This window comes from Penicillium crustosum, assembly GCF_028827405.1.
Source record: "Penicillium crustosum strain IBT 35664 chromosome Unknown utg000005l_segment0_segment0, whole genome shotgun sequence".
NCBI classification, from domain to species: domain Eukaryota; kingdom Fungi; phylum Ascomycota; class Eurotiomycetes; order Eurotiales; family Aspergillaceae; genus Penicillium; species Penicillium crustosum.
In genome coordinates, this window is record NW_026623126.1 from 609,556 (window position 1) to 634,577 (window position 25,022).

At 49.9% G+C, this 25,022-nt stretch overlaps 9 protein-coding genes across 9 annotated transcripts; 5 read left to right on the forward strand and 4 right to left on the reverse strand.

Annotated features, from left to right (window-relative positions):
* Positions 1-1,039: 1,039 nt before the first annotated feature.
* On the forward strand, positions 1,040-4,630 carry N7487_010914 (ABC transporter integral membrane type 1; the record flags this gene model as incomplete). Its single annotated transcript, XM_056878644.1, has 5 exons — positions 1,040-1,274; positions 1,336-2,505; positions 2,555-3,797; positions 3,855-3,938; positions 3,994-4,630. 5 exons carry the CDS (start codon positions 1,040-1,042, stop codon positions 4,628-4,630), a joined length of 3,369 nt encoding a protein of 1,122 aa, XP_056723963.1.
* Positions 4,631-5,851: 1,221 nt separating this feature from the next.
* Positions 5,852-9,847, reverse strand: N7487_010915 (uncharacterized protein; the record flags this gene model as incomplete). The annotated part of the gene is made up of 3 exons (XM_056878645.1): positions 5,852-5,936; positions 9,616-9,790; positions 9,838-9,847. The coding sequence occupies 3 exons, from the start codon at positions 9,845-9,847 to the stop codon at positions 5,852-5,854; spliced, it is 270 nt and encodes an 89-aa protein (XP_056723964.1).
* N7487_010916 (uncharacterized protein) lies at positions 9,832-10,068 on the forward strand (the record flags this gene model as incomplete). The annotated part of the gene is made up of 1 exon (XM_056878646.1): positions 9,832-10,068. The coding sequence occupies one exon, from the start codon at positions 9,832-9,834 to the stop codon at positions 10,066-10,068; it is 237 nt and encodes a 78-aa protein (XP_056723965.1).
* A 504-nt stretch (positions 10,069-10,572) lies between these two features.
* N7487_010917 (Mg-dependent acid phosphatase) lies at positions 10,573-11,360 on the forward strand (the record flags this gene model as incomplete). Its single annotated transcript, XM_056878647.1, has 2 exons — positions 10,573-10,835; positions 10,913-11,360. 2 exons carry the CDS (start codon positions 10,573-10,575, stop codon positions 11,358-11,360), a joined length of 711 nt encoding a protein of 236 aa, XP_056723966.1.
* A 349-nt stretch (positions 11,361-11,709) lies between these two features.
* Positions 11,710-12,627, forward strand: N7487_010918 (transferase hexapeptide domain protein; the record flags this gene model as incomplete). Its single annotated transcript, XM_056878648.1, has 1 exon — positions 11,710-12,627. One exon carries the CDS (start codon positions 11,710-11,712, stop codon positions 12,625-12,627), a length of 918 nt encoding a protein of 305 aa, XP_056723967.1.
* A 238-nt stretch (positions 12,628-12,865) lies between these two features.
* Positions 12,866-18,993, reverse strand: N7487_010919 (putative filament-forming protein (Tpr/p270); the record flags this gene model as incomplete). The annotated part of the gene is given in 3 exon segments (XM_056878649.1): positions 12,866-13,423; positions 13,434-18,646; positions 18,702-18,993. 3 exon segments carry the CDS (start codon positions 18,991-18,993, stop codon positions 12,866-12,868), a joined length of 6,063 nt encoding a protein of 2,020 aa, XP_056723968.1.
* Positions 18,994-19,555: 562 nt separating this feature from the next.
* On the forward strand, positions 19,556-20,438 carry N7487_010920 (transcription factor TFIIE subunit TFA2; the record flags this gene model as incomplete). The annotated part of the gene is made up of 2 exons (XM_056878650.1): positions 19,556-19,795; positions 19,845-20,438. 2 exons carry the CDS (start codon positions 19,556-19,558, stop codon positions 20,436-20,438), a joined length of 834 nt encoding a protein of 277 aa, XP_056723969.1.
* A 476-nt stretch (positions 20,439-20,914) lies between these two features.
* Positions 20,915-21,857, reverse strand: N7487_010921 (3,4-dihydroxy-2-butanone-4-phosphate synthase RIB3; the record flags this gene model as incomplete). Its single annotated transcript, XM_056878651.1, has 3 exons — positions 20,915-21,434; positions 21,578-21,695; positions 21,797-21,857. The coding sequence occupies 3 exons, from the start codon at positions 21,855-21,857 to the stop codon at positions 20,915-20,917; spliced, it is 699 nt and encodes a 232-aa protein (XP_056723970.1).
* A 441-nt stretch (positions 21,858-22,298) lies between these two features.
* N7487_010922 (uncharacterized protein) lies at positions 22,299-24,404 on the reverse strand (the record flags this gene model as incomplete). The annotated part of the gene is made up of 2 exons (XM_056878652.1): positions 24,322-24,404; positions 22,299-24,262 (listed from the first exon to the last, which is right to left on the reverse strand). The coding sequence occupies exons 1-2, from the start codon at positions 24,362-24,364 to the stop codon at positions 22,299-22,301; spliced, it is 2,007 nt and encodes a 668-aa protein (XP_056723971.1). The 5' UTR covers positions 24,365-24,404.
* Positions 24,405-25,022: the final 618 nt, after the last annotated feature.

Sequence of the window (25,022 nt, forward strand, 5' to 3'; positions counted from 1 at the left end):
AATTCGGGGGTGTCGAGATGACACTGACTTCACCTTGCTATTTGAGCAATCTTTCCTTTCGTTGCTGCCTGCTGTGTGCTTCCTTGCGTGCTCCGTCTATCGGTATTTTGAACTGGCCAAGAAAAAGAGGGTATTGAAAACCTCTCTAGACTGGCTGATACTCGCAAAAATTGTATGAACCCCCATTTCAAGGACTGATTCATAACCCAGAAGAACTTCTTAGTTAAATAAATATTAGACAGCAGTAGCCGCTCTTGGATGCCTACAGCTAGCGTTGATCGTCCTCTATGCCTTGCCTCGCGGTGAATTGACCAGGGTTTCCTTGCCAGCGGCCTGTCTCGGCTTCCTAGCCACCCTGAGTCTAGCCGTCATCTCCTACCAGGAACACCATCGCTCACTTCGTCCATCCTTTTTACTAAGTGGATATCTTGCGATCAGTACGCTTTTAGATGGAAGTCAAGCACGTACTCTATGGCTCAGGGGAAGCCATCGACCAATTGCGATTGTGTTCCTTGCAAATGTGATTCTCAAACTGATCATACTGTTTATTGAATCGATTCAAAAACGTCATCTGCTGCAAAGTCCTTACTCCCGTTATTCTTCCGACGCTCTAGGGGGCATTTTCAATCGGAGTGTTTTTTGGTGGTTGAATTCATTGCTCCTCCGGGGCTCCTCCCACTCTGTCCAACAACACGACCTTCCGCCCCTGGATCCGAAATTGGCATCAGCGAGTGTCGGTATTCAGATGGACCATGCTTGGCAGCAGTGCCGAAAAACCTCCAAGTACAGCCTAGCATGGGTGACATTGAAGGTTGCTTATAGGCCTGTTCTCCATGTTATCTTTCCCCGAATTTGTTTGATTGGCTTCAACATTGCTCAGCCACTTCTTATTTACCGGGTGATCTCATTCATAGATGATACGACCAACGACCAAACCCAATTTGTGGGTCGAGCACTGATAGGTGCCGCACTTCTGGTATATCTAGGAATCGCAATTTCCACAGCAGCCTACAAACATCAAACCTATCGATGCATTGTAATGATTCGCGGAGGGCTTCTTAGCTTGCTATACAACAAGACCCTTTGTCTTTCAGGATCTACGCTGGCCGATCAATCTGTGCTTACTCTTATGAGTGAGGATTTTGATCGAATCGCTGCTGGTTTTGAGAATTCAGATGTGCTATGGGCCTCACCTATTGAGGTGGGCCTGGCACTTTATCTCCTGTACAGACAGATCGGACTTGGTTGCCTTGCACCTGTTGTTTTCGTGGTTGGTAAGTGCAAATCACCCTCATGGGACGCATTACATCAATCATTAATAGACTTATGCTGTAGGGTGTACTGCGTCGGTTCATACGTTGTCAAAGTGGGCAAAATCTGCGCAGCACCTCTGGATGGAAGCCCTTCAGGACAGAATCACCTCGACGTCGTCCTTTCTCAGCAACATCAAAAACATTCGAATGTCTGGCATCTCGGAACACTCATCTGCCAAAATTGATGATCTACGTGTCAAGGAGTTGGAAAAGTCGAAAAGCTTTCGTAAAAATGCTACTATCGGAATGACTGTTGGTGTTCTGCCAGAGACTATCGCCCCTGCTGCAGCTTTTATCGTTTACGCCCTCATCGCTAGACACTCCGGGCAAGCACTTAATCCTGCGAAAGCATTTTCGTCATTATCCCTCGTCGGTCTAGTCAGTACGCCCATGTTGAACTTCATGCATGCTTTTCCGGTATTTGTCGCTTCTTTGGGTTCTTGGGATCGGATTCAGGAATATCTTTTGATGGACCAGGGCCAGGGTCACCAAGGTTCCACTTCCTTTGGCCATATATCCAAATTCCAACAAACAGGATTGCGCACAAAGTCCTCTTCAGATGCAGAGACAATACAACTCAATGACTTACAGCACACTGATCTGAACAACCCTTCTAGGTCCTTGATACAGATGGAGAACGCTTCGTTTTCCTTCAAGGCAGCTGAAGATCCTGTCTTGAAAAATATCTTTCTCAAAGTCAAACCAGGCAGTAGCTCTCTACTCGTGGGACCGGTTGGAAGCGGCAAGAGTGCTCTGTTGTTAGCCCTGCTTGGCGAGATTGTTCAGACAGAGGGAGAAACGGTGAAACGACCGGGGTTGCGGATTGCATATTGCTCCCAAGAGCCATGGTTGCCTAACCTCTCTATCCGAGCTGTTATCCAGGGGGCTTCAAATTTTGACGAAACATGGTACCAAGAGGTGATCAATGCATGCTGTCTTGACACGGATATTGGCCGTCTACCACAGAAAGACATGACTACTGTTGGGAGTAAAGGTGCGCGTCTCAGCGGGGGTCAAAGACAGCGTATTAGCCTCGCAAGAGCTATCTATTCCCGCAAACAACTTCTTCTGTTGGATGATATCACCAGTGGCCTTGACGCTGCCACAGAGAACCAGGTCGTTCAAACGATATTGGGACAGCACGGTATCTGCCGGAAGTATGGTTTGGCTGTGGTTCTTGCAACACACAAGAGTGAGTTGATCTTATACGACATTTTGACGTTTTTTGCTTACGGCCACAGTACATTTCAAGTATAAGGTGGACATGGTCATCACGATTGATAATGATGGCTTAAGTGTGAAAGCTCAACCTTCTGATCAGATAGTTGCCAATTTGGAAAGTGACATCCCGATACAAGAAGATACTCCTCTTATCGCTTCTGTACCCGATGTCTTGGAAGAGCAAGACATGGAAGCCAGTGAAGCGCTCGCCGATGTATCCCGGCAGGTAGGCGACTCCAGTCTTTACATTCTCTATGCAAACGAAATGGGTTGGGTCCTCGTTATATTAGTTCTTTCTGCATCGATTGGCTTTTGCTTCTTCAGCAGATTCCCCAATATTTGGCTGGAGTGGTGGTCCGAAGCAGAAATTCAGAACTCAGGCAAAAGCAGCACCCGATACATCGCTGGCTATGCAGGCTTTGGAGTCTCATCGGCCATCTGCTTCTTTCTTATTTACTGGATTTTCATGGTTGAATCCGTGCCTCGTACTTCAGTTCGTTTGCACAGAAGGCTGCTGAAGGCCGTCACCGCAGCCCCTCTTGCGTCTCTTGTGTCAACTGATACTGGAGTGATACTAAATCGTTTCAGTCAGGACATGTCTTTGATTGATATGAGACTCCCAGGTGCAATGATACAAACACTAGACGGTGCCCTTGATACGATTGCCGAAGTTGTGCTGATCGCGCAATCATCCCCATGGACCGCATTGACTTTCCCTCCTATCTTCTTCATTCTTTATATTTTGCAAAAGTTCTATCTACGTACCTCGAGACAGATTCGATACTTAGACCTCGAAGCCAAGTCGCCACTTTTCTCCAGCTTCCTCGAGACGTGCGACGGGATTGCGACAATCAGAGGTTTTGGCTGGCAAGAAAATTTCCGTCAGCTCAACATGCATCTTACGGACGAGTCACAGAAACCGTTTTATCTCATGTACTCTATTCAATGCTGGTTGACTCTGGTTTTGAACTTGATAGTGATGGGAATCGTCGTCGTACTTGTCGTCTTGGCTATTGAGCTACGCAATACATCTGGCGGTGCTCTGGGTGTTGCGCTCAACAATGTTACTGCTATCAGCGCGACTTTGGCATATGTCATCGAAGCCTGGACTTCGCTTGAAACGTCGATTGGGGCATTGGCTCGTCTAAAATCCTTCGAAGCCGAAACGCCAACTGAGCATCTTCCTCGGGAATGCTACACTCCCACAAATGCTTGGCCATCCGAAGGAAGAATCCAATTTATCGATCTTGCACTAAGCTACCGGTAAGTTGAAGTGATCATGTTCTTTGACTTTACATCATACGCTACTATAGTACTTAGGACTGAGTCTGATCCTGTAATTCAGGGAATCAATGTAACAATACCTCCCGGTGCTAAAATAGGCATCTGTGGGCGCTCGGGAAGGTATGTTTAAACCCCCACCTTAAGCAAAATAATACTGTTTCTAACATATTTACAGTGGCAAAAGTTCCCTGGTATTAGGCCTATTGCGACTGAACGAGATCACGAAAGGAAGAATCCTAATCGATGACCTCGATATCAGCGTGGTTCCTCGAGAGACAATTCGACGAAAGCTTGCCGCATTACCCCAAGATCCCCTGATATTGCCTGGCTCAATCCGTGCAAATCTCGATCCTTTGCAAAAACATACCGACGAGGCCATTATGTCTGCAATTTCCCGGGTCGGAATGCTGAATTGGCTATTATCCAAAGAAACAGGCTTAGACAGTGCCATTCAGAAAGAGACACTTTCTGCTGGTCAGCAGCAACTGATCACCTTTGCGCGAATCTTGTTAGAGCCGAAGCCGTCTCCAATTCTGCTCCTCGATGAAGCTACTTCGGTGGTAGATATGCAAACAGAAGCCACGATGATGAAATTGGTCTGGGAGCGATTCCAAGACAGTACAGTCATTGCCGTGGCTCATCGTCTGAACACCATTCTCGACTTTGATCTGGTGTTGGTTATGGATAATGGGGCCCTTGTCGAATCTGGAAGGCCGGCTGAGCTTCTTCAGAACCCCGAGAGTTGGTTTAGTGGTTTATGGACAAAACAAGTCCAGGATGGCGTTCAGAGTGCCATTAAGAGTAGATCCTAGTCTTGATATTATGGATGTTATATCCGAGATCACATTACAATTTTCTTTTTGGATATCTGATTGAAATTTTTCTATCCCTAATTTTATAGTACGAAAACGATCATGATAAAGCGTAAAATGTGTTCGAAGTGTCGGGAATAGAGATACCCAAAACTTGTCTAATTCGGAGAAGATTTCCCTCGAAAATTGGGCTGCCCTCCTTAGAGCTTTGGTCAGAGCCCGATGATGAGCCCTAGGGGTGATCATCCTTGTCCAAGTGGGTCTCGTCCTTATCATCTTGGCTTGAGGGGGGGGAATCCACCTATCCTCAGACCGATATAAGTGCCTCTTGGGATTACAGCGGCGCTATTGATAAGTTTAGAAGTAAAAGTGACGATAGGATAAGCTGGGGCGAATGCAACGGGCGTGGGCACTAGCTTTGGCGGCCTATATTGCCTAGACCTGGTCAGCACAATGAACTACGACATCAACTCCTATCCCCCGAAGAAGCAAAATGAAGCAACCAACTGACTAATCTATCTAGTCGAACATCTGCAGCCAACTAGGGAAGATAAGGTACTTGCTAGTAAACATAGCCAAACCGGGAACCACTATAGCTCATCGACAGCGTAATGTAGTGCCCACGAGAAATTCTTGATTTCTGATGTCCATAGAAATCACCACAGCAAACCGTGAGTGTGAAAACAAACAAACTTCTTTCCACAGCGACTTGAAAGAATATTCCCTGCTGTATTCTCTAGGGGCATTCTTCTCTTTCTGTGAGGTGAAAGGTCACTTGGGCATGAGCTGCCCATTTCCCTCTACGTCTTTGACTTCAATCCCCCGTATTCAAAGGTTTCTGTCACCATGATGTAGTGCCTACATACATACATGTAATTTCAAGGCTGTATCGTACGTACACCAGTAAACAAAGGGCCGATGCCTATTGATATCGGAAGGCAACTACCGGGACGGGCCGAGCCGTGCTGCGGGGGAGGGGGTACCTCCTTGTACTGCCCCCGGGGACCCACCGCCTTTAAGGTATATAACGAGGCTCCCCCCCTCGGAACTTCTTCTTCTTCTTCTTCTTCTTCTTCTTTCTCCAGCTTTTCTTTGCCTCCTGGCTCAGATCAAGTGTAGTACCTGTTCTTATCAGTTTAATCGCTGATAGTCCTGCCCTGCAGGACGCCCCGATTAATCCAATTTTTCACACTGCGACTTGGCCTCTATGCTTGCATATGCCTAGTTGCACTGTGTCACTGGGCCTACACTGACCCCAGTTGATGCGACTCCATTTTTTTCATCAATTATTCGGCTTGCCCGGGTGCTTGGAGAAGAAATCGCGTAGCTCGTAACCCAGCCTCTACAGCTCTCTACTCAATACATTCTCTTTTTGTACTATACAATTCGACGTAGTCCCTTCTGACAGGCTATCAGCCCCTGGAATATCTAGCGCTCCGATTCTTCATCCTTCATCTTCGAAACCATCACTGCCGTCACTACCGTTACCATCGATATCAACCGGCCAGGCCACCCACAAATACCTACAAAACGGTATCATCTACCTCCATACAAACAGCCTCAAGATACCCCAATAGAGGCCTTCTCGTGCAGAACTTTTTGTCTCCCAACAATCCGCTAGCCACGCAGCTAGTGCTTCTCCTACAACATATACCACAAGTGCCTCTTTATTTGATGGACCTTCAAAATGCTTCCTTCGACCAGCTTCGCGAAGCTAAAGCTCGTGGCTAATCTCGCCGGCGAATTCAACATGTGGTCCACCGCACTCGAGTGCGCTGTCGACACTCGAGACCCTCACCTCTTCAAAAACCCCTGCCGGCCACGCGACCTAGCCCGCTCCCAAAGATTCTTCTCTTCCAGGGTAGACTGGTAAGTCCTACCACAGTTCACAATTCTCTTAAACCTGTATGAACACCATTACTAACGCTTCCGCCGCATACCAGAGTCTTTACCAGACCTTCGCCTTCCACACCTACAATACCGTTTGAGCCAGTTCTGTGAGTGGACTACCGTCAGCATTCATCGCGCTAATTATCACTGGCTGGACACCCTTCGTCCTCCAGTCAAGGACTCTTCCGAGGATATTCTTATCAGCACATTCTCCGACTTCGTCATCTCCGAGAATCAAGATCTCGCCAGTGATCCCAACTTCACTTCCGACCCGGTCTCTTACAACATCAACGCTTCCAAATACGCTTCTTCTAACAAGCCAAGGCATTTCCACACTTTCCGCCAACGAAAGGCCGCTCACAGTTCTAAAAATTGCTTCCAGAACCCCGCTAAAACTAAATCGTTAACCCTCCGGCTTCGACTACTACTACCACCACCACCACTACTGCCTCTGGTTCAGCTAGTACTCTTATCGGCAACCCCTGGTACGCTACAACAACGCATTCAATATCTAGGTTTCCCTTTTTCGTAGGGAGACACAGTTCATGATTTCATATTCAGGAGGTGTCAGATTCGATAGCTCGTAAATTAGCTCCTACAACTCTCTGCTCAATACATTATCACATTCCACCACATACTTTGGCGTAGGCCATTCTGACAGGTGCTCTTTTGTTAACCGTATGGTCATACCCTGCAAGTGCCTTGTTTCTCTCGCTAATACACCGTCATTAACCTAAAGGTAACCAGTCTATCTTGTACAAACTCTCTATCCAGCTATACCACCCATGTACGGAGCTCTCACACTTGCGACCAGTCTCTCCTATGTGCCCATCCCTCGATGTACTCCAAGCCACCGGAAATCCGCCTCTTAACAGCGTCAGCGTCAGCACACCCTCCCCCTCCCGCTCAGAACACGCTCATGGTAGCTCGTGATGATTTCTTCTGTCGACACCAGAGGGAAATCCAGACTCTCTTCTAGGCATTACAAGACCCCCGTGGTGGCTTTCCTGTTGGCTATTCCTGCTCGCATAGACCTTAGCTGTTCTTGTTAGCTCGCAGTTGATACCTCCGTGGATCAATAAATGAGTTGATTCACTTTCTTTCTTCGGCGTATGGGAATCACACGATGCATCGTGTTCTTTCATATTGCTAACAAAGTCTATGCGATATTACACTGTTATTCAGATTCAGTCCGTTCTCGCTTGGGCGCCAATTAGCCCGTCCTTGGGCGTTCTGCTCGTTGTCATTGCCCCAACTGCAGAGTTCATCGTGGTTACACCATCCCTGCCATCCGCCATCTAGCTCGAGCATCACCCTCAGACCCCGAGGGGCAAAAGCCCCACCTGTCTTCTGACGAAAACAATGGCCCCTCAGGGTTGGGGTTAGAGTCGGATTGCCATCCTGGCAATCCACAAACTCTGTCACGTCGGAGACCTCGAATGGCAGTCGAACAACAAACGCCTCTAGCACGACAAACACAACCCTGTTTGTAAGATGGGGCATGAATATGCTAGGTGCAAGTTTACACGCAATAAGCGAAAGGGAAGAGGGTAGTGCAAGGTTCTAGTAGGATGAAAAACGAATACCAATTTGACTGTGAAGAAGATATACCTGCCATCCACTCATCCAACGTTCTTGAGTCTCGGGCTGGTCTCAACTATTTATGAATGGACACTGGCTTGGTAAATCTATAGAAACCCTAGAGCAGAGCCTGCACGACAAGACTAAATGTCAGCGAATGATCCTGGTTTCAAGACTCCCTCCTTGTGGCACTTGCTTGTATTTTGTATTTAGTCTATCACTATAATTATTCAATCCTAGTTGTCCTATTACCGTCCAATAGCAGAACTGTAGCATTATGACTATTGCGTATAGAAACAGTACTTGTGAGACTTGAAAAAAGGGGCACCAATGCGGAACTCACTGTAGATATGTTATCATGAACTCTGGTATAACTATGAAAGTATGTGCGACACATAGATATGTATATAGTATTATTGTACTCCATACATAGCAGCAAATCAGTGTGTATGAAATAAGAGGAATACGAGACCTCTGTTACGATCTACATCTATCACATGCTCTGGCACATGCTTTGTCACATGTCAAAGATCGTTGTCCCTTTGTCTCTTTGTCTCTTTGTTCTTCAAATTGCTACTAAGCCTAATGGGGAAGGTGTGCTTCAAGGTTTGTTTCTTTGTCCTCCAAATTGCTACTAAGCCTAATCCGGAAATATATGTTTGTCTGCATTACTTGCTTCCATAAATCCCCATCTCGCATCTCTCTGTCTTCCTTGATTTTTTTTTTTTTTTTGTGTTAGAATGCGCTCTTTTTCAATGATTGACCTAACATGTAATAACCTCCAATTTTTGTCTTTTAAAGACGTACAAAGCCCAGCGACGGAGCTCCAAACTGAATTACAAACGGGTTGAGAATAATAATGTTGGAGAGGGAGACAGAATGAACTAAACAATAGCCATATAGTTAGTACCTTATGGGATTCAGAATCATTCATTTATACAGTCGAAACAATCCACCCCAAAAGCCGTTCTCGCAGTCAAGATGGTAGGTGATAAGTCGGCCGTAAGTAACTTCCAAGGTTATCACCAGGCCTCCGTAGATCAGTAATTTTCCCAGCGGCATTACTATCTCTGATGTCTACCTAGCCTATCCCTGAAAGCCACAGTGTACCCCTAATATGACGCTGGTTGTTGCTTCTGTCTCGGACCCGAGGCTGCCTGAATGGATATTTCCAACCTTCCAAGGATGCCCAGGTGTCAAGGAGTGATTACGTGAGAGGTACACGTGCCATACTACCTGATACCATTTCCGGTTAATTACTTTGCCAGTAACTACATTTGGAAGGTAACTCTATACGGGGTACCTAGGTATTCGCCCCGCAGCACGGGACGGGCCGTGCCGCCTAGCGGCTAAGGGGTCTCCCGCCTCTGGGGTATATAACGAGGTCCCCCCCGGAACCTCTTCTTCCTTCTTCTTCTCCTTCTTCTTCTCCAGCTTCTCTTTGCCTCCTGGCTCAGATCAAGTGTAGTACCTGTTCTTATCAGTTTAATCGCTGATAGTCCTGCCCTACAGACACCCCGATTAATCCAATTTTTCGCACTCGCGACTTGGCCTCTGTGCTTGCATATGCCTGGTTGCACTGTGTCACTGGGCTTACACTGAACCCGGTTGACGCGACCCCTTCATCAATTATTCGGCTTGTCCGAGTGCTTGGAGAAGAAAGCTTCTTGAGTTCCTTCCAATGTAGTCCTAGTTTTTATGTACATTTTGCGAATACGAATACGAGCGGGATGCACGTTCCTTCATCTCCGCGCCGTATTCCGCTCTTCTGCGTCCACTCCGACTTCCGCAGGTTCCGTCCCTCCCACGCCCACTTCCACATCCGCGACTCCCGCCTTGTCTTCCGTCCCGTCTTCCGCGCTGTCTTCCGCGTTGTCTTCCGCGCTTCGTATTATAGAGTTCCTGACTTCGTGTATGTGCTTTCGCACGCCTTCCAAGGTTGTCGTACTTACATTACTCACGGCTAATAGGACATGTTTTTTTCATTTAACATTCGGCTGGCCCGGGTGTTTGGAGAAGAAAGCTATCGTCTAATGTTCATTTGGTCACATTGTTGTCATGGAGTTCCTCTATTTCAACAGAAATATTGTGCTGTCACATCCCTCTATCTATGGGTTGTCTTTACCTGGTTTGCTACTAGAGGATGAGGATACAATCCCCGTGATGGTCTATGTACCACTGATTCTCTAGACCTTCCAGCACCTATCCGTTGCCTGACGCGAGACGCCCGGTTTATGCGCATGAGAGTGTGCTATCCCTAATCACTGTGACCTTTCGTTCTTTGTCTAGATAGTTGTTTGGAACGATAGTATCCGATACCTCGTCAGTAGATGTAGGTCCCATGCTGGTTGTATACTTCGCTCGGACCCACTTTATCGATAGGGAGAATATTCCCCAACTGGTCGCAATCGTCATCCGTACCAGATTTCACGTGCCAGTCCAGCCCTGGTTCATCCTCGGTGGCTTCTTCCATGGTCCATTTCCTTCTCGAATTCCTCCAACGTTCTTTTTTGATTCTTCGTGTGTTCTTTGTACCAAATATGGTCCGAGCTAAGCGCCAAAACACTCAGCCTTTGGAGGATTCCTCCGTGGCCCCCGAAACCTTCACCGACGGCCTCCCACTCCCAAAATTGATCGCTTTCGACCTGGACTACACCTTGTGGCCGTTCTGGGTCGACACACATGTCAGCGCCCCTGTCAAGCCACGGGACAACAACTCCCGTGCCGTTGACCGGTACGAATCCCCCGATTGACATCTGATCCTTTCGAAACCAGTCCAATTTCTAACCCCGCATTCCTTATCTCAAATAGATGGGGAGAGTCCTTCGCTTTCTACCCAGCAGTTTCGTCGATAGTTTACGCCTGCAAACATCGCTCAATTCCACTGGCCCTTGCATCTCGAACCCAGGCCCCTGATCTAGCGCGCGACATGCTCAAATCCCTACATATCATCCCCACCTTCTCCGATAACCCCGCCGCGAACGCTAAGACCATCCGCGCCCTCGATTACTTCGATTTTATCCAGATCTACCCGGGAAATAAGACATCGCATTTCTCGAAGATTCAGCAGACAAGTACTGTTGCCTATGAGGATATGCTGTTCTTCGATGATGAGGCACGGAACCGGAACGTGGAGACAGAGTTGGGTGTCACATTTTGCTTGGTGCGCGATGGGATGACCAGAGACGAGGTCGACCGGGGCGTTAGAGCTTGGAGAAAGCGCAACGGTATCAAGCCAGAGACTGTGGAGGAGCCATGAGGGTCCTTGGCTGTCTTATCCGATGGTTCTACGTTGGGGGATGGGGCGCTTTAGACTTGGCTTTAGATTTTAGATACCCCGGCTCGGAATATATCACGAATGCATTTTCCTACGCTGTACCGGCCTATACCTAAAAAAATATACCAACATTTACAACTGCATCTTATACCTCGATCTATCTATCCATGGATGGATCCATGCCGGCTGTGCAACCTTGGAAGCCCGCGCATTTGATGGAGCTGACTAAGAGGCGTACCCCAAAAAGCGGCGCGAATTAGCTCCAAAACAGATAACACCCTGCGATCATAGATCTCCCCAAAACACACCTCCTCCAACATAAATCACCAAAATGGCGACCCTCAAACCTCCAACAAATACCCACCGTTCCTCCTCCTCCTCCCACAGCTCCGGCCCACCAAAAGCCCCCCTAAAAGCCGACCCAACAGCCACAATCGCCGACACCGTCGTCTTCCAAGGCCGATACCCCGTCACCATCGGCGCAGGAACCGTCATCCACCCGCGCGCGAAATTTTACACATACGAAGGCCCAATCGTTGTTGACGATGGCTGTATAATCAGCGAGAAGGCAGTAATCGGCGCTCCGCCAAGCTCATCTCGCTCACCGTCACCATCCAGACCAGCAAGAACAACACCCACGGAGTCTGGGGCGTCGACGCCTGAGCCTAGGAAAGAGACATCTACGCGGATCTCATACTTCGTTACTGTTGGTCCATTGGCGACAGTTGAACCCGGTGCTCATATTCATTCTTCTGCTACAATCGAGGCTCTGGCGACGATTCGTCGGGGCGCGGATATCGGTGCGCACTCGAAGGTGTGTTCTGGGTGTGAAATTGCTGCCGGTGGATCTGTTGCGGAGTGGGTTGTTGTCTATGGACAGGGCCCGGGAATGCGGAGGAAGAGAGCTCGTGGCGTGAAGGCGATGAGTCCAGCTGTTGTGGGTGCGGCGCAGGTTTCGCAGACGTCTCTTCCTGGTCCTGCCCCGGCGGGTAAGGTTATTGAAGATGCGAGGTTGATGGTTTTGCAGAAGGAGAGGGAGGTCCTTGGGAGAATGCTTGTTCCTGCTGCTGGGGGAAGAAGAAGTGATTTCAAGGTGCTTTCTTGTTTCTTTTCAACTTGCGTTCTTCTGTGTCGGACCATTTCTTGGATACATTCTTGTCTTCTAGCAGCTTATACCCCAGTCTTTGTTTACAATAGTTACTCTATCTTCGGTGGTTACAATGATGGTACACGAGATACTTGCAATTGAACTTTATCAATCGAGAGTAAGGAATAGCAACCCATAGGAACGCCACACATTCAATAGATACATACAAAACAAAAGAAATCAAGCTGTTTTCTGCGTAGCAGGGTAAAACATGAAAAGCAATACGCCATATGGCATAAGCAGACGTTGAAACCCATTCATGAATGGGTCCACGCCGCGTTTGTCAATGAAATCGAGAATACATTAATGAAATAGAAAAACATGACACGACGATTGCTGCTTAAGAAGAGCCTCCGCCACGAGGCTGTGGGCCACCACCGCCTCTCTGTCTCTTTCCACCACTTGCACCCTCGGTGGTAGTGTCGGGGCCATCATCACGGGAGCGCTTGTTGCCCCCGGGAATGAACTGACGGGCCGAAGCATTCAGGTTCCCACGGTTGGCAGTGGGGCTCTGAGCCTGGGCGGCGTTATTTTGATTTTGGTTACCACCGCGACCTTGTCCACCACGACCGCCGCGACCTCGCTGAAGGCCTGGGCCGCGCTGGTTTTGGGTCTGACCGTGACCTTGCTGCTGTTGTTGGTCATGTTGCTGATGGCCGAATTGCTGGCCACCGCCACGTCCACCACGTCCGCCTCGTGCAATAGGAAGCCCTGATTGAAGAGCTCGCATCAGGCCAGGTGGGTTTCCAGCGGGAGGTTTGCTGGGGAGAGAAGAGGCCTGCTGGTTTTGATCGGTTTGCTGGGTTTGGCCGAATGGATTGGCTGGTGCAGTGGGCTGTGCCTCACCTTGCTGGGGGGGCAGCAGGTTGAGCAGGCGCAGTGGGAGGCGCGACTTGCTCTGTTGGAACATTCGGGGCTGCTGCTACAGGGACAGCGGCAGGCGCAGGGGCCGGAGCAGGAACCGGGGCCGAGGGCGCTTTAACTGGGACTTGCGGTGCAGCTAAAGTTGGAGCGGGAGCAACAGGTTGGACTGGGGCTGCTGCTGGTACGGGGGGCTTAGCAGCCGGAACCGGGACCGGTGCAGGGCGAGCAGTCTTTGCAATTTCCCATACTTCCACAACGGGTTTTTGAGGAGTTTCCGTGGCAGCCTTTGATACCACATCAATCTTGGCATTCGCAGTTCGGAATCTGGTGTCAAGCATGCTGAGACGGGCAGCTGTTTTCTTTTCAACAAGTTCGACAGCTGAGCTGACCTTCTCCTTGATTTCATTCTCATGGGCCTTGATCAAAGCCTCCCTTTCCTCAGTCGACTTCTGTTGTAGTTCAGCCAGTGCAGCTTCATTGGCACCGGAGGAGGCTTGGGCTTCTTGTTGGAGCTTTTGTTGCTCGCGCGCTACACCGCCTCGGATGTTGTTGCGGACGATGGTACGAATGGTTTCATGCTTCGCGACTAGCTCTCTTGCTTGAGCGTCTGTCAACTCGGGGATAGCAAATCCAGCAAGTTCTAACGTCTTTGACGGCGTTGCAGGGGTTGCATCCGGGGCCGCGGCTGGTGTTCCAGGTGTGGATTGTTCACCGGCGGACAGTTTCTCAATTTCTTGACGGTGAGCAGCCTTGACCTCGTTCAGCTTCGAGTTGTACATGTCCTTGAGGCGGTCGGCGCGTTCCTTGATCTTTGCATCTTGTTCGCTGGCCTGTGTCGCCAGAAGTCCATCCTTCTCGGCAAGAGCTGCCTCGAGTCGCTGGATCTTCTGTTCCAGGGCTTGTATCTTTTGAGCGTCACCAGGACCAGGGATTTCGACGGTCGCGGTTGGGAATTGTGAAGCCGGGGTAGCGTTGACGGGGGTTTCTTCTTCTGTAGCAGGAGCAGGAGCAGGAGCAGGGGCAGGGGCAGGGGCAGAAGCGGATGACATATTGGCTGGCGCCTCTGCCACCTTAGTCTTCAGTGCCTCCAATTCGTTCTTTGTAGTCTGAAGTTCCGCTTGAATGACCTCCTTCTCCTGCAACGCCACATTAAGCTCATCTTGCTTGGCCTTAACACGCGCGCTAAGGTCCTTAGAGCGTGCCTTGAATTGCTCTGTGAGCTTCGATCGCAAATCATGCGCGCGTTCATCAGAATGTTGCTTAAGCTGCTCTGGGAATTCGGCGATTTGAGCCTGAAGTGACTCGATCTGGGTTTGGAGAGCTTCCCGCGCGGACACAGCCTCAGTCTTTTCGTTTTCGAGGCTCGTGAGCTTCTCCTTCAACTCTTGCATTTCAGTAGGATCGACACGATCGTACTTTTGAAGGATGTTCTGAATACGCTGTTGGTATCGATCACGATCAGCCTGTAGAAGCTGCATTTCTCCATCCTTGGCTTCAATCTGGCTCTCCAATTCGTGGATCTTGGTCTTGAGGGGTTCAATCTCCTGGACGAGCTCATTCTCACGGGCGATCTTTTGATCACGCACGGCTTCGGTTTGTTTCAGTTGATTTCTGAGAGTGGCGTTGCTTTCACGGAAAACGTTGAGCTCGTTGATAGTCTCCAACAGCTTGTTGTGGTTCAAGGCGTTGTGATCGCTGTCAGCCGCAGCACGGCGCTGCTGCTCAAGCTTGAGGCGGGTCTCATCGAGCTGCGACTGCGTGTAGTCGAGTTGTTGGTTTAGTCGCTTGCTTTCTTGAGTGGAGAGGTGGTATTGGACCTCCACAATTTCCTTCTCACGCCGCAGGAACTTGATGACCTCCTGGAGGCCCTCGAGATTGGGGGCCCCCTGGTCGCCCTCCTGCTCATCATCCGAAACATTCATTCGGTCCTTCTGCAGAGACGAAATCTGGCTTGTGATATTCTCCAGCTGGGTGTGAAGCACAGAATTCTGGTGGAGAACCTCCTCCCGACGCTTCTGCAGCTCAGAGAGCTCACCCTCGTATGTGGCTCGTTGCTCCGCCCAGCTTTCCTCCTTCTGAGACAGATCCGTTTTGTAGCCTTCGGATTGGGTTCGCAGCTCAGCGATGTCGAGCCTGAGCTGGTTACTCTCTGCACGAACGATCTGTAGATTCTTCGCAGCCTCGGCGTGCTTAACAAGCTCAGTTTCGTAGTTTTGTTGGGCATGTTTGGCGATTTCGGCCTGCGCATTCAGGTCCTCCTGATGGTACTGTGCAGCCGTGACATGTCGTTCATTGTCGGCCTTGAGGCGAGTAATCTCCGACTCGAAGTTGGCCTTCTGCTCTTCCAGGCGGCGCGTCGCTTCCGCTTGCTCTTCCCGGAGCTTGGTCATTTCAGTGTTGGAGGCGGACAGTTCAGCTGAGATCTCTTCAATGCGAGTTTCGAGGTCATGAATCTTAGCGTTCTTCTCCTCAACAAGACGATCGGTCTCTTCGCGGTATTGATCTTGTGTCTCCGTGGCGGACTCAAGACGTTCCTCACTAGCTTGGCTGATGGCCTGGTAATCCTCAGCCAACTGCTTGGCGTGTTCAAGTTCACCCTTAGCCAACTCAAGGTCACGTTTCAGTTCGGAAACTTCAATTGAAAGTTCCTGTTCCCGTGAAAGGCCGCTTCCTTCGCCAGCCTCCTGGCCCTCGGTAGGTCCCTCGGCGGTACCAGCAGATACGCTTGGTCTCGAGTTCAAGACTTGTAAACGCTCTTCGGCACTCTTCAGCTCAACCGTAAGCTCATCCACACGGGACTGTAGGTGATCACGGGTGGTCTTGACGGCAACTAGCTCTTCACGGACAGTGCTCAAGCTGGCGACCAAATCGTCAATTCGTTTTTGGGATGTCTCCTGTTCGTACTCTCGGCGCATGCTAGCCTTCTTGGATTCCTCTACTTCATCATTGAGCTTGCGCTTTGTTGATTGTAATTCGGTTTCGAGCGATTCGACGCTGGCTTGGAGTCGGCGTCGGCTTTCGGAGTCGGTGTGCTCACGCTCGTTGAGAATGGTTTGAAGGTTTGCGTTCAAGGAGTCCAAACGACTGCGCTCATTCCGCAAATTTTCGGTATCATCAATGAGTCTCTTCTCGATATTTTTCCAAAGATCCTTCTCGGCCTTCAGGTTGGCATTTTCTCTCTGAAGGCTCTCAACAAGACCCTTAGCCTCCACGAGGTCTTCAGCAGCTTGCTGAGTGCGGAGATCTTGTCGGTTTGCATTCTCAAAGAGAGCAGAATAACGCTTCTGGATCTCCGTGTTCTCGTTTTTGAGCATATTGAAGTTACTCTGCAAAAGCTCCGCGCGTTGGGAAGCAGCAGCAAGCTGGCTGCTTGACCGACTGATATCGGACATAAGCTCACTGTTCTTACGCGATAGCTCATTGACCTGCTGGCGCAGTGCTTTGTGGTCTGTCGTCGTTTCTTCGCGGAAAGTATCGAAATGGGCTTGGACCTTGCGGAGCAACTCAGCGTAGTCGGGTCCTGATGTATCCATAGCCCCCTGAGGAGCAGCACCAAGAGGCATGGACTGCGAGAAGACAGACTGTTCGTCAACGGTTGGCTTTCGGTGCATCAGCATACTGCGGAATGTGTCGCGCTCCTTGACGTAACTCTGCATCTGTGCGCTGAGGTTCGCAATTTCATCCCGGTTTGTCTGCGCGCGGATCCGCAGCTCCTTCAACTCGTCGAGCTCTGCCCGTCGTGTAGCTTCTTTGGCCTGCGCCTCTTCACCCTCCTGCTTGTCACCAAGTTCTCTCAACATACGTCGGAGAGTGTGGTTTTGTTCCTGGAGTTCGTGAAGATCCTTGAAAGTTGTGAGGTGCTTGCTGATAAAGCGGCCAGTTTCATTAAGATCTTTGGCCGACTCTTCGACTTCACCCCGAGCAATCTTCTCGAGCTCCTCACGGTCGTATTCTTCGCCATGTTTTGCGACAGCAACCTCCAGGACGAGAACCTTGACTTCAGCGCTCAAATCGCGAAGTTGCTGACGTAGGATGTCGCCCTCACGAGCCAAGCCCTCGACCTGACCTTGCCATTTCCTGGCTTCCTTGAGGGCGTTATCCCGCTCCTTCCCGGCCGCTTCAAGGAGAGTAGACATCTCCACAACAGCGTGGTCGAGACGGGTTTGTTCTGCTCGTCCCTCCTCAATTTCAGGTCTGGTTGAATCAAGTTCAAGAACCATCTCATCAACAGTATTCCGGAGTTCCTGGCAGGTTCTCTGCTCAGCTGCAAGAGCGGTGCGCATTCTGTCGTACTCGGAGTACATCTGGGTGACGTTCATACCACCCTTACCACGAGATGCGCGGGGTGAGAAAGAACCAGTAGGAGTGCCAGCACGCATAATGCTCGATCGCAGAGGTGTACTGGGTGCACCTCCATTGAGAGAGACAGCGGGGCTTGCTGATCTTCCTCTAGCAGGCTCAGACTCAAGCTGGGCAACAAGGGCCTCGAGCTCGCCAATTCGACGCTCCGCAGCTCCCTTGTCGTTGGACTCCGTCTCAAGCTCCACACGGAGGCGCGAAATTTCCTGTGCTGCGTCATCCTTTGTCTTTTCGAGGGCAAGTTGGCATTCTTGCACCCGTTGCTTGGCCGTCTGGGCAGCAGATCCTTGTAGCTCGGCCAATCGGTTAGAGCTGTCAAGTTCGATGCGGAAGGATTCGGTTGCTTGGATGGCTTCCTCTTTCAATTGATGAATAGTAGCCAGAGAGGTTTCGTATCGCTGCTCCGTTTCGTCCAGGCGACTCTTGAGCGAGTTCTCACTCCGGCGAAGAGAGTCAATTGTCGAATTTGCCTCTTCGTTCTCTCGCTGAAGCTCAGAGATCCGAGCGCCTTTTTCTTTGCGGAACTTGATGTATTCAGCGGATTTCGTCTTGAGTTCCGTCTCGAACCATTCATTATTCTTTTTGGTGAGATCCAGTTCTTGTTGAAGGCTCTGCTCGCGGAAGCGGGCGCTGGCAGATGCCGCATTGGCACTTTGGAGACTCTGCTCTGCGGTGGAGAGTTCACGTCGTAATTCGATGGTCTTCTTGTGTTGAAGCGAGAGCTCCTCGGCCAATTTGTCGTAGGCCGCAGATTTCGATTCGAGCAAGCCTAATGTGTCTCTGTTGGATGCCTCCAGAGACGAAATACGCGTCTTCAAAGACGTGGTTTCGGATTCGTTAGACGTGGACGAGGATTTCAGCGTAGAGATCTCTGTCTCGAGTGAGGAACGGGTAGTTTCTATTCAATGTTAGAGAGGAACTCGTCAGTAGTAACAAAAGATAAAGATATATACCAGCTTCATGCAGCTTTTTCCTCAAATCTGCGACTTCCGCGTGTCCCTTCTCCACGCTGGCTTTCAGAACCTTGACCTTCGACTCATTGCTGCGCACGGAATTCTCAAGCTCTACCTCCAAGCGAAGCTTGTCGGACTTGAGCTCATCGAATTCATGAGCCTTTTGACTGATTGATTCTAAAAGTTGATTGACAAGCTCCACAGTTGGGGCTTGTCTTAAGGTCGTGAGCGTCGATTCGGGAAGCGCATAGTGAGACGATAGGTAGGGTAGTTGGACGGCGGTTTCAGCCATGTTGTCGAATGTGCAACAGCACAAAGCTGTCGTGGCGGATAAATCAAGAAAAGCAAGTATGAGCGGCGCAAGCTAGAAGCTGGGTCCTCGAGGACGGGCGCGCCGTGTACTGTTCACAGACAAGTACACACAGCGCTGGCCGAGGGACCTCAGGTCATGACGATGTGAACAAAAGAAATGTGTGTCTTCTGAGGCGAGAAGACGAAGAATTGAATGAAATGGTAATTGAACGAAATGGTGGTGAGGTGACTTCAAGGGCGTTTGAGATCCATTTCCGCGCTTTGGGTTGCTGAGCTTCGGCACGTGACATTCTTTGTCTGGCCTTCAATCTTTTAATAGCCACTCTCCTCGAAGCTTGACTGATTGACTAGGCTGTCCTCATTATCTACACAACTCTTTTCGGGTGTGTTGTCTTCTATTCTTTCAGGCAATACTCACCATACCTATGCCAAGCCTCGTTTGAATCCCCCAGCCAGATCAAGGTTAAATCAAGTGGTTGCCATCTCAGCTCCGTTCTATTCTTCTCTTGACTCTCAGCGATCTCCGATCCTTCGTCGCAATCATGTCCTACCTTCAGAATCAGCTCAAAAGCTTCAACGCTAGTGTCGTGGAGTCAGCAAACCGCATGCCCACGCAGCGTCGTGTGGCCAGTAACCAACCGGTCTCTGCCAGCAGTTCCCAAGTCCCATCGTCCGCACCGACCCCGTCATCGTCTACCGAGATCAAAAAGAAGCGCCATGACCCGGACATTGTCTACTCTCAGCCGGCCAACACAGGCACGGGCAAAGATATTATGACGCAAGTGCTCTTTTGCGATCGAGCACATGAAGAACAAGAACATTCCGCTCAAGTTCTCTGATATCATCTCGTACTTGTCACTCCAGCACCGTGCCCATGACCGGGGCTACGTGCAGGCCCTTCGGAGTATTCTTCAGATGCATGAGAAGGTTGAGTTTGATCCGAGCGGCGCGAACGGCGAGGGCACATTCAGGTTCCGCCCACCTCACAACATTCGAAACTCGGAGCAACTCCTAAAACATCTCCAAACCCAGACCACTGCGGCGGGTATGAGTGTTCGCGAACTCAGGGAGGGCTGGCCCACCGTCGAAGAGGAGATCAATCAAATGGAGAAGGAGGGAAAACTGCTTGTGACTCGAAACAAGAAGGATGACCATCCCAAGATGGTGTGGCCTAACGACCCGTCCCTAATTGAACACTTCGACGATGAGTTCAAGCAGATTTGGGACAAGATCAAGGTTCCTGATGTGAATGTAGTGAAGGAAGAATTGGACAAGTTCGGTATCACACCTACCAACAAGAACAAGGTGCTTGGCCCGCGCGTCATCGCACCGTCTAAGAAGTCCAAGAAGCCACGCCGAAGTGGAAAGACCACCAACACTCATATGACGAGCATTCTCCGGGACTACTCGCATCTCAAACGGTAAGTGAGTTGTTCAAGGACGTCGCACCGGTCTCACCTTCCTCGGTTCCGCATCAGAAGTTGCTTCGATACAATTATTGCATTGCTTTGGCGTTTTAGGGGGAATGCATGCGACCTGATTGTCGCAGCATGGAACTCGTTCATTACTTTTACATTTGCTTCAACGGGATTGACATTTGTACACTACACGCAGAAAATGATAGATACCCAAATAATCAAATAATCACTTCCATTTCACCCTAGCTATGTATGTAGCGAATATTCCCTAGTGTATTAATTCATGTAGCCAGTGAATCTACCATCTCTCTAGAGTCATGCTCACACACACCGAATACACAAGTCTATCCATATTTGCATCAATTCGTCTAAAAAAAAGGTATCCAAGAGAAGGCGTAGTGATGTACAAAGTACCCCAAAGCACACGACCCAACAAAAGCGATCCGAACGCAACGACCCATAGATCAAATACAAGCCCACCGCTCAATGATTCCCATTCGCAGCACCAGTACCCTCAACACGATCCAAATAAAGCACCAAGTCCTCAATAGTGCAGACCTTAATACCCCACTTCTTTCCAAATCGCAAACACCCATCCCGACGCATCATACCATTATTGCCCCCAATCTCCGCAACGCCCTCAACGATCTCCCCATCTTCAACAAGCTCGGCAATAACACCAGCCGGGGCCTTACCAGCAAGCTTACAGAAGTCGACCGCAGCCTCGGTGTGACCGGTTCGCTCACGTACGCCGCCAGGACGCGCCTGCAAAGGGATGATATGTCCGGGTCGGCGGAAGGAGTCGATCTGCGCTGTGGGCGAGGCGAGAGTGCGACATGTCAGTGCGCGGTCCTCGGCGGATATTCCCGTCGTCACGGAGTCGTCGCTTGAGTCGATTGTGACTGTGTAGGCCGTGCACTTCGGGTCGGCGTTCTCGGTTACCATTTGTGGGAGCGCGAGGCGGGTGGCGAGGTCTGGGGTGATCGGGGCGCATATTAAACCGCTGTGTTTTGGAATTGTTAGCCAGTTTTTCTGAAATAGGAGTTTGGATTGGCGCATTGTCTTTGTGGGTGTGCGTCTGTTATCGCGGGGAGAGGCCTTTGTAGTCGGTCCCCCGCCGCTGTCTTGGTTGGGTGGTGCTCTTACCTCGTATAGCGCACCAGGAAGGCCATTTGTGCGGCTGTGATGGACTCGGCGGCGATGATTAGGTCGCCTTCGTTTTCGCGGTCTTGCGAATCAAGGACAATGATGAATTCGCCATTCTCTGTAGGTCTTCGTTAGTGATTTGGTCGCGTTGGAGGGCGCCATGAGTAGCTGGATGCTCGTTTCGGTGCCGTCAATTCCCTATGCAGGTGTATCACTTACTAAATGCTGCAATTGTATCCTCAATTGAGTCGAACTGGTGTGCGATTTCGGGGGAAGGCATTTTGGTTTCTTTTTGCCCCTCACTGAGGAACTTCGGGATGAGTAGTGGAAAGTGCGCGGGGGTGCAGGAGATATGGTGTGATAAAGAGAATGAAGAATTAATCAAGAGCAGGAATATTCGAATTGGCCTAGAACCAAGAAACAAGAAGAATATTAGCAATTTGAGTCACTGGCTGACAAGAACATTAGAAATGCCCGTGATCTCGGCGCGGGGGAGCCGAATTGCGGACCTGCCGATTGCTAAGCCTCGGACAGTTAGAAAAGGCAACTCTTCCCCCTCCGAGGTCTCCGAAGTCGAGGAATTTCGTTATTTCCGCAATATTTTCTAAATAAATAGCATTATCTATAGATTACTGTTCGGATATAGATATAGATTCATGTTTCCGACACTCCGATCCACTAGATCTGGGTATCCATATGCAATTGATGTATGAAAACTATATCAGCCAAGCCCTCGATTCCCCATCCAGCGGACCTCATCCGCCTGTCTCTCCAGCGCACGGCGCATATAATCCCCATATCTCTGCTCTCTCTCCCAATCATCTCGCCGTCTATGACGCATTTCTTCGCGCGTAGCTTCATCAACCTCCGCATGCATAAACACAGCATCATCTCCATCAACTTCTGCCTCGTCAAGCTCCATTTCATAATCCGCGGGAATGGAAAACTTGAGACGACCAATGCGCTCTCCAGTCCAGATAAGTAGCTCATCTCCGGTGAGATTTCCACCAGTGGGGAGAACCTTACGGGCTACCTCGTTATTGCCCGGTGATTGAGAAGGCCAGAGCCCACGTGGCTGCTGGCCTTCTTCAGTTTGTGGCGTTGGCTGTTGGCTGCGACGACCGAATGGGATCTGAGGCTGGGAAGTATTGATATTCCAACGTCGCACTTCTGAGCGACCATTTCGCTCGGTCCACTTGATGTTCCCCTCGGCGTCGGAAAAGACGATGCGATTCCCATGCGATCCCACCGAAAGTAATTTGGAACTGGCGGCGCTTTGACGGTTCTTGTATTCTGGATTCAGGTTGGATGTCGTATTGGAAGGGCTGTGGTCTTCTTCGTGTGCTGGCTTGAGATTATAGAGTTCCAGTGAGCCTCGTCCGTTATAGTCTCCGCACGCCACGACGGAATGAGACTCGGGGTAGGTGGAGTCTGAGAAGACGGGGAATCGCGGAGCTGGTACTGAGGCAAGACCACATAGTCGACCGCCAGAATGGACTGTGGTCTGTAGCCGGGGGAAGTAGCGGCGGTCATAACATAGGATGCTGGGGAAACGTCCTGCAAGGAGAATTGTATTCACATGAGGAGCTGGCGGGTGCAAGATAGAAAGAGGGCCAGGTTGGAACAGTGGTGCATAATTGGCACCTTTATCTGAGGGTCCTGGACTGCGTATACGAGTAGGTGGCTGTCCATTGGATTGGAGTTGGAACAACGGCGAGTCAGAGTGTGCGAAAATGCCTGGTTTGGGGGCGTTCGGGCTGACTATCCGTTCGCATCGAGAGCTGATTGCCTCTTCTTCTTCGACAGCCGACAGCCTGGAGTCATAGATCTGCAGACTGAGTGTGGTGGCGAGTGTCAAGGGCACTGAGTAATCTGTCTCCTGGGAGAGGGCGAAAATCGACCAGGGATAGCGCTGCTGCGAAATCACTTTTAATGTCTCCAGGTCAACTTCATTTAGGACATTTCCAACTGCCAGATAGGCTCTTTGTCGCAGAGAATCCACGCTCACTCCCTCGCCTAGATTTATGAACTCCAATGAAGTCTTCGAGGGAGAATGATCCCGACGACCAGACAGGTTGGTCATGAGAATCCCAGGCTCGCTGACTCCAAGAATCCTGCCTTTGCTTGCTTGGGAGTCAGCTGCGTGGGAATGATTCAGATCCCAGATGCAGACGCTGCCATCTTCAAGCGGGGCAACGATCTTGTTCTGTCTGGCTGAGCTCCAGTCTTTGAGCAGCCCCATACCTTTGACCTCGTAGGACTGCCCTCGTTTTCCTTCCCCCTTGCGGACCATCGGCCGCTCGACCCATGATAAGGATATGGGCCCGTGGCGAGCAATATATTCCGAATACCAATCCACATGCTCCCCCGTCGCTGACGAGTCCCATTCCGCTGCAGCCCTCGCTTTCTCACTCCGAGATAGTTCCCCGATATCATCAGACTCTGCGTTCGCTAGTGGGACAGAAGGCTGGATGATATCAAGCAGCGACTCCTGCCCTAGGGTTGACAATGAAACAGTCGCGTCGGCAATCACACTCTCTGAGGGTCTGGCGGCAGAGCGGGCAGCCTGCCGAGCAGCCCATGATTGTTCATAGCAATGTAATCTCCATTGATTATTATCACGGGCGAGAGCAAAGAACTTTTTTGATATGGCTTGAAGTTGCACCTTTTCTCGCGGAGGGAGGTCTGGTTATCGCACTATCAGTTCTCGGTCGAAACGGGTGCGGGGAAGGTCCGGGGCTTACGGTCGATGATTTTAGACAGAATCTCTACCGGCAGCTTATCCATGGAGAGGGATCAACCGCATCGAGGGCAGCCTGAGGAAGAAAAGTCAACCACGGGGATGTCGGCCTCTTGAACAAAATTCTAGACTTTCTTTTTTGTCGGCTTTTCCCCGCGATCTGCACTCCAGATCGTCACGTGGATTCAATTGGCATGGGATGAAGGGGCTAAATTTCGAATTAATTGAGGGTACATGTAGGTATAAAAATGGTGTTTTATTCATTGAGTGATGGGTTTGTGACGTTTGGAGGGGCACAACTGAGACAATCTCAGAGTGAACAGACCCGGGAGGGTTTTCCGATATAGGATCCACCGTATAGAATTCCTCTGGAGATAATAATATAATAATATATTTTTGAGAGAACATTCTGATATCTTCCACGGCACAGCCACTCCGAAAAACGGGAACTGGACTAAAAATATATTGGATTGCCTTATATGGACTCGTGAATATTCGATATTTGATATCACATGCTATACTCTTTGTTACAATTGGGACCATATTTTCATAAAAGGTGACATCAAAACTGATATAAAAACATAAAAGCGAGCCCTATTTTACTCTAATAAGCTTTGGAATCCCCACTGTTCCAAACATCTCTGTATATTGTTCGCACTTTAAGCGGTTATTTGTGCGATCTAAGAGTAGGTTCGGCAGGCCTAG